General features: G+C 37.6%; 1 protein-coding gene across 2 annotated transcripts in view; it reads right to left on the reverse strand.

The window, feature by feature from the left end:
* Nucleotides 1–8,114, reverse strand: part of Usp38 (ubiquitin specific peptidase 38) — a 41,023-nt gene extending 32,909 nt beyond the window's left edge. For both annotated transcript variants that reach the window (XM_078022076.1, XM_005327561.5), the window contains exons 1-2: nt 6,884–8,114; nt 5,240–5,375 (exon numbers count right to left, since the gene is read on the reverse strand). In XM_078022076.1, the coding sequence (XP_077878202.1) occupies nt 5,240–5,375; nt 6,884–7,565 (818 nt within the window). In that variant the 5' untranslated portion in view covers nt 7,566–8,114. The remainder of the gene's footprint in view (nt 1–5,239; nt 5,376–6,883) is intronic.
* Nucleotides 8,115–8,425: the final 311 nt, after the last annotated feature.

Consider the following 8,425-nt stretch of genomic DNA (forward strand, 5'->3'; position numbering starts at 1 on the left):
AATGTTGTTAAAATAAGTTTAAAAAATCTTTCATTTTTGTTTTGTGTGAGTATACACATGGAAATATACACAAAAAAAACTAATGTGGCCTAGAGGGGCATGTGTGAGCATTTCTATTTGGCACTGTGGCTCTAAGGGGAGTGGCACTGTCAAAGAACCGGACAGAGCTCAAGACCAGAATCTTCTTTAACTCAGTCTAAGGAGAGTACAATACAGGGTGAGTGGACAGAGAACAGAAAACCCACTTGGGGGGCTGGGGTTGTTGCTCATTGGTAGAGCGCTTGCCTTGCAAGCATGAGGCCCTGGGTTCAATCCTCAGCACCACATAAAAATAAATAAATAAAGATACTTGTCCATATCAACTAAAAAAATATTAAAAAAAAAAAGAAAATCCCACTTGGCAATGGCTCTTTATTATTCCCAATTACTTGTATTTTTTCCTCTAGCCTCCTTATTTTCTTCATAAATAAATCTTATAAATCTTACTCTTTATCCCATGTGTACCAATCCAATCTCCAGAACAATCTTAAAACAAACTTCACATCAGTAGTTATACATTTTAGAAGCTTCTATGTGTGAAGGTTTGTGTCCCTCTAAAATTCACATGTTGAAATTGAATTCCCAATACATTGGTATTAAGAGATGAGACCTTTAAGAGGTGCTAGATCATAATGGTGGAGCCATCACGGGTGGGATTAGTGCCCTTATAAAAGATACTTCCACCCTTGCACAGAAGGTGCCATCTATGAGAAACAGGCTCTCACCAGTCACTGAATTTGCTAGTGTCTTATTCTCAAACTTCTCATCCTTCAGAACTGTGAAAAATAAATTTCTGTTGTTCATAAATTACTCAGTTTAAATTATTTTGTTATAGCAGACTAAACAGAAGTTGTTCATGAAGCAAATATTTGAGTGTGTATTATATAGGGAGTACTATGTTAGCGGCTAAGAATATAGTATTAAGATGTTTTGTATCCTCAGATTGGAAAAGAGAAAGTTAAAATTATCAATGATCACAAAATTATCAAACAGTGGTATTGGTATCTGAATTAAACTTGCCAGTGCAATTGCTTTTCCCTCTGCATTTTCTTCTTCATTTTGATTAAACTGGTATACGCCAAAATCCCCTCAGGCACAGAAATCGTAGGATGAGTTATTTTTATGGTTAACTATAGTGATAATTTCTATCACATATTGGTTACTATAAGTTTGAATTCTAAGGACATTTTTTCTTAAATTTTTATTTAATTGCTTACAACTAAAGAACATTTTAACTGCAGTTGTTGTTTATGTACTCCAACATCTTATCACCTCTATTAGACTATAAACTCCAGAGTAGATCTTGTTCTTATTTTAATCTTACATATCTTTGGATCCCCTTACTCAGCAGAGTGCCTGGCACAGAGTAGGAGCTCATTTGCTGAATAAATAAAACCATTTCTTCTATAGCTAAAAAAAATACATATATGCAACTTTAAAATTAACAATAAAGCAGGAGACATGAAAGGCAACAAAATAGATTTAATCATAATTTATGGAGAGTAAAATCAATTTTCACTTTTACATGGCAGTTTGAGGTCTACATTTAGCCTTCAGTCTTATTTGTCCCAATATTTTAAAAATTGGGAAGTTTCACATAAAAAACTGGATTTCAGGCTTCTTTTGAAAAATGAGATCAAACAAGATTGAATATAAATATCTCTGTGACAACAAACAATTAGAATTGAGGATCAGTTTTCTCCAGAAGATGCTTGTGTACTGTATTCAATATCATTTCACTGACATTTGGCCTATTCCGTACTTCAATGTTATCTGGTGCTGCAATGATACTTGCATTTGCTTTTTTGAATTACAAAAAATGACTGTGAAGCATGGTAAATGGTACTTTTGGAAAAATATAGTGCGTGAGCAAGTATAATGTAGGAGTATGGTAAAAATAAACATCCTTTCAATTGCACTTTCTATGTAAAAAAATAATCACTGTGGGTAGATTATAGGTTAAAAAGGATTGTATAGGTTAAATTAGAAATGCAGTATAAAAACTGGATCACATCTTCTTGTGGAAACAAATAGGTAAAAATTAATTCCCAAGTACATTTCAAAAACAAAATAAATTATTAAGTTGGATACAATGACTGTTTAAAAAAAAGTCTAGAAAATTAAGAACAAGAGTGTTTGCTGAGTGCTGACAAGTAGAATCTGCACATAGTTTATAGTAAGTAGTATCAGTCACTATAGTTTCTTGGTCAGAGGAAAAAATCAGTAGGGCTGAGTGTTCAGATAAGAAAAATTAAAAGGACAACTAGAAGCCCACTTCAACAGTGCTGGTCTGTTTCCACAAATGGTGGGGATAGACAAAGTATCATTCTAAGTCACTAATATGCCATTATGTAAAAATGTGAGTATGTAACAGATGTGATTCTGCAATCTGTATTTGGGGTAAAAATGGGAGTTCAAAACCCAATTGAGTCAAATGTATGAAAGATGATATATCATGAGCTCTGCAATGTTTTGAACAATCAATAAAAAAAAAATGAAAAAAAAAAAAAAAAGAAATGCGCTAAAGAAAGAATCCAAAAGACTCGGTGATGTTACTCAAAGGGAATGGAAGGATGGAATTGAAAATTGCTTCTAGATTTGTGAGCAGATATCTAGGAGAATTAAAAGTGTCAATGGGGATCAAAATAAGAAAAATAAATAAATAAAAATCACTATCAGGCCATGAAGATAAGTTCTGTCTCTTAAAGAACAACCGAGGGTAATAAATCTGATTATTCTGGGTTTCTCTCTTCATTGGTGTCTACATGGTATGATGATAACTCTGGAGCCAAATGTACCACTTCCTTTCTAAGTGAACCTGAGTAAATTATTTAATCTCTCAATTTCCTCAACTATAAAATAGGGTCAAAAATATGATCTACCTCAAAAGGCTGTGATGAATATGAATGACTTTTGGCATGTAAACAATATTAGCTATTATTACGTATGCAACGAAGGGTATGGAAAAACGAAATTCTAATTTTACTTGCAGCTGTGAAATCTAATTCTCAGAGAATTACATACTCACTTTGACACATTTTGAGGGTTGATCTAGCTTACAGTCTATTTGTTCCAATATTTTACTAAGAGGACAATATAATTTGATATATTCATTCAAAAGAGATGTTGCAGTCACACTGACACAAACAGGAGTTTCATTAGGGAGAGATCCATGAAATAAGAATATTTCTTTTTTTTAATTTTAAGTTTTATTTACTTATTCATTTTTTAAGACAGAATCTCACTATGTTGCCTAGGCTATTCTCCATTTCCATCTCCTGGGCTCAAGTAATCTGCCTCAGTCCTGAGTACTAAGAACTTTATTTTATAAAAGATTGAAATCAACCACATACACAACAGATTAATAAAGTGATAAGAAGAGAGGGACGGAGAAAAAGAACTGACATAGGAAGCATGCTGTCACAAGACTAGAAATTAAAAAACAATAAATACAAAGACATTAAAAAGATGAAAATAAAAAATACAGACTACCAAAAAAAGGCAAAGCTTTCACTATAAATTAAAAGTAATAGTGACAGAAGCCATACAATATAGTTATATAGACTTTTCTCAAATATATAAATATTCTCACAAGTCCCTGGAAATTAAGAAAGGAGAAGTATAAATTACAAATAAGATGATTCTCTTAAGTTTAAGAGCACAAAGAAAGAAGAAAAGCTTGAAGAGAAAGACCTTTTTAAACACAGCAGTGAAAAAGATGAAAAAAAATATGACTTTCTACAGTTTGTGTAATAGAGAGTGGCATGAGTACATATGCAGCCTATTGGGAATTCAACATGAATCCTTCAGTTCATACATTTATATATGTAAATTTTATAACAATGGCATAAAAACCATTTTGTTGCAAATTCTTATTTTCTACTTAAATATGTTTAATACATACACAAAGAAGAAATAAAGAACAAAAACAGACAGGAAAAGTTCAATGAGAAAACATATAGTAACTGAAAAGAGAAACTCAATAGCTGGAATAAGTGCATAGATGGGCACTTTAGAAGAGAAAAATCAGGAAATTGTAAGACAGTACAGATGCTCCTTGACTTAGGTTGGGGTTATATCCTGATAAATTCACTGTAAACAAAATATAAATAAAGAATGCATTCAAGACACTCAACCTGCCAAACACTCCAACTTAGCAACATAGTACACCATAAAGATTATTTACCCTCTGATTATGTAGCTGACTGGGACCTGTGGATCACTACTTCTGCCCAATATTTTGAGAAAATATTGAACCAAGTATTGTTAACCGAGGAAAAGAGCAGACTGAAAATTCAAAGTATGGTTTCTACTGAATGCACATTCATAAAATTGAAAAATCATAGAACAAATCATCCTAAGTCCAGTACCACCTACACTGATATTCTTTCCCTGAAATATCCACAGGTTTGCTCCTTCCATTTCCTTCATGTCTTTATTGTCATGGTCACCTCAACTAAGGTTTCCTTTTCCATCTTATTTAAAATTGTAAACCCCTTCTTCACACCACATTCCTCTTCTTACCCACTTTTTTCCCCAAAACAATTGCACATACTAAATTATTTTACTTATTTATGATATATTCTAAAACAAAACCTAAATCTAAAACAAAGTCAATTTTAAGATGTATAATTAGTTATACAGCACTAAGTGAAAAAAATTTTGCTCATTTAAGCAGAATATCCATAACCGGGCATTTCCACATTTTAACATCTTTGAAATCAGGATGCATGTTGAAATCAGAAAAATATGTTATCTATCTAAAACTAAAGGAGAAAACTAAATATTAGACAAAAGAAAAGAGAATATTACCCACTGAGCCCAGCTGAAAGATAAAGTATGCTTAAGATAAAATAGGGAGGGAAAATTAAAAAAGCCTGGAGGGAATAAATAGGTTGTAGGAAATAAAAATGAGCAATGAAATTAGAAAAATACATGGATATTGATAATACAATAAACTTCTATCTGTATAATAAATGGACACAAGTGTAGGATTTTGGAATAAAAAAGTTAAATTGAAACAAATTTATGAATTACTAGGATCCCTGCCAAGGCAATAATAAGATAAACCACTCCAATTAGTTTGGAACACATTTATATATTTGAGTCCCTGATTAGTTTTAACTATTTCTCTAAGTTTCTCATTACTCACAAGATAGCTTCTCCTCTCAAATCTACCATGAGTAGAATGAAGGAGTACCTGCAAAGAGCTTGGGTCATACTTGCATCTTTTACATTGGGATCCGTGGTAAGGCTCCTGATGAGAACTGTAATCATCTGAAGAGGAATATGCTGCACGAGGCTTGCCAGTGCTACAGAAGGTTCAAATGATGCATCTATTTTTTTAATTCAAAAGAAAAAGAAATATAGCAAGAAGGTTCAAGTGAAGTAATATAAAGAAAACAACACTTTCCCAAAAGAACAAAAAAAACATATTTATTTGCAGCAAAGGTGTTAATCAGGAAGGAGCTGTTATACTATACACCATAGTAGATTCTGATGAAAGAGGAATATTAAATTACATGAATATTAAATGAGAGACTAAGAGCAAATAGCAGTATTTACTCATTCTACACACAGAATATTGAATTTTAAAAACTGTTATTTAGTACTGCCATCTTTAATCCATTAATTACTTGACCTCCAATTTTTAATATTAATTATTGTTGTGTTAAGATATTCATTTGCAAAGCATTAGAAAAGAATTACTAGGTATCAATTTCAATTCTCACTTTAAGACTACTGAAGGTAATTTAAAACTACTATAATAGTCATTACAAAGCTATAAGGAAGATTTTTTTTTAACAAATCTTTCTTTTAAGTTGAAATTTAGATGAATTGAGGGGAGACTTTGCTAAATTACATAAAAATTAAGTGACTCCAAGATGAGCACCTTGAACAGCTATGGTAACACAGACAATACAAGTAAAATTACAGTAAGAAAAAATTAATCAACCCCAACAAATACTGTAAATAAATAGTTGGCATACATTAAATTCTTTATCAGATTGTAAGAACAGGCTAAAACTCCACCCTTATTTCTGTTTCTCAAAATGAAAGGAGGACACAGGTTCTAGTTCGAATACCCAAGTGGAATAATTAAGGAGGATGGCTGTATTAAGTAGAGAAATGATGCTGGTTTTGAACATATTATTTCACAACTATAAACTTGAAAGCTCCAAGGCTTTCAGGAACCCAGACATACAGGTAAAATTTCTAGGAAAGAAAGCATTTTCTAGCCAAGTATTATTATGTGACCTTCTTCAATTTTTAAGGATTCAGTTATAGCACAAAATTATGTATTTAAGTCCTCACACTCCTGCTTTCCTCATTCTACCTGTATCCCTTTCTCACATACACTACTTAAGACAGAAAATGCCAATATTTAAAATCTACATAGTAAACTGTGATAACCTAGTAATAAAACTGCACAATCCATGAATTTATAAATGCGGGAATTCAAAAACAGGGAAAAAAACTCAACAAGATGACAAAATCACATACAATAATTATGTGGTAAATATTATTACTATGCTACCATTAGTCACTAATGAGTAGACGCTTTACATAGCAGCTGTCATCCTGAAAGCTGGGTAATTAAGTAACTTGTTTAATGCCAAAGGTCTTAGACTTAGATGTTCCCAACTTTTAAAATAGGAACAGGAGGTGTTTTTAAGGTATAACGTGACATCCTGAATAAGGTAGAGGATTGGAATGAAATTCTGGATGAGGGTTCTAGGATTTGCTCTCCTTTGACAATGTTTTCTGGGCTGGAAGCAAGCAAAAAATGTATGTGATAGAGACTGAATTTCCAAGAGATAGTCTCCTTAAAAATAATCCTTACCTGTGGAAGAGATGCTTGCAAAAACTTCTTGCAGGGAAGGTAACAGTGTGGAGGGCTCAGCTTTCCAGATGTTCTGCAGCAAATTACTCACTTTTGTTACCTGGGAGACATACTCCCGGAGCTCTTTCTCCTGGGTGGACACGCACTGAAAGTGGCCTATCGTTCGAACCAGCTGTTGGCAGAAGGTGATGGACAATTTCCCTTTGGGGATGCACTGCACGAAGTCGGTCAGAAGGTCGCTCAGTCGGGCACAAAGTTGGGGCTCTGGCCTCTCACATACCATCCGTAACACCTCTACCTGCAGCAGGCTGAAGAGGTCCAGCACCGATGGGCAGCTCATGATCAGCTTCAGGCCGTTGTGAATGTAGTCCAGGATGGCTACGTCTTTCCTGTCCAGCGAGTGGTAGCCCTGCTGAAGGAGGCCCAACACGAAAGTCTTGTTGAAGAAAGACTCGAACTCAGGCCGGTGGTAGCGTGCGTAGGCCTCCAGTACCTGGTGACCCACTTGTCGCTGGAAGGGGTCCTGGCCCTCCAGGATGAGCCGGGTAGTCAGGTCAAACATGGCCTCGCACTGCTCCTGATCTAGCCAATGCTCCGCGGATTCCACCACCTTCCGCACAATCACCCGCTTTAGGGGAAGCGGGTGCGAAGAACTCACCAGGCCCTCCAGGATCTTGTCCATTGTGGCCACGCCGCAGGGCCAGGGCCAGGGGATAAGGAGCGGGCGGCGGCAGCCCCGAGGTAGGGCAGGAGAGCACCGGGGCGGAGGTGAACTTGGAGCGTAGCAGCAGCGGGACCGGCCACCGCCACCGCCGCCTCAGCAGCCACATTTATCGTGTAGGGGAGCCCATCCAAATCGGGGCGGGAGCTGGCGAACCTGGGGCGCGATAAGAACCGACACCACCCACGGCGGGCCTAGGGCGATGGAGGTCCGTACTCCGCAGCCACCGCGGGCTGGCGGTCCCTTGCGGCATCGGCGCGGAGGGACCGGCAAGGCCCCCGGCTATGGTGGGGGCTCAGAACCGGGGCTGCCAGCCGTAGGCGGGGGAGGCGCGCCTTCCCGTTCTGGAGAAGGTGTAGGCGTCCAGGCTCCGACTGGTGTAGAGAAGAAACCGGCCCAAGGATGAGTCAGGAGGCGCTGTCACTCTGGGCTGTCAAGGAGGGTGCCGGGATCAGCCGGGGAAGCTAGGCGGAGGTGGACACCCTTGACCCGGATTCAGAAGTGCCGGCAAACAGGAAGTGAAGCACGAAAGAGCGCCCGGAAAGGCCCACCCCTCCGCCCCGCCCTCCACCGGTGCACGCCCTCCCCGCGCTCATCCGCCCCGCCCCTTTGCCGACGCGCACGCGCGCCGCCTCATGTCGAGTCGCGGAACGTCACTGGAGAGCGTGTGTCTAGTCACAGGCAGACTTCCGGGAGGAACTGTCTGGGACTCGCATTGTGCCTGTGACCCGCCTCTAGGAATCCTGTGGGCTGACCTCCGTCGATTGTGTCAGGGTCAGGTTACTCGTGAAAACCTAAGGAAGTGCTGTTTAGGTAAAATC

This window comes from Ictidomys tridecemlineatus, chromosome 9 (assembly GCF_052094955.1).
Source record: "Ictidomys tridecemlineatus isolate mIctTri1 chromosome 9, mIctTri1.hap1, whole genome shotgun sequence".
NCBI classification, from domain to species: Eukaryota; Metazoa; Chordata; class Mammalia; order Rodentia; family Sciuridae; genus Ictidomys; species Ictidomys tridecemlineatus.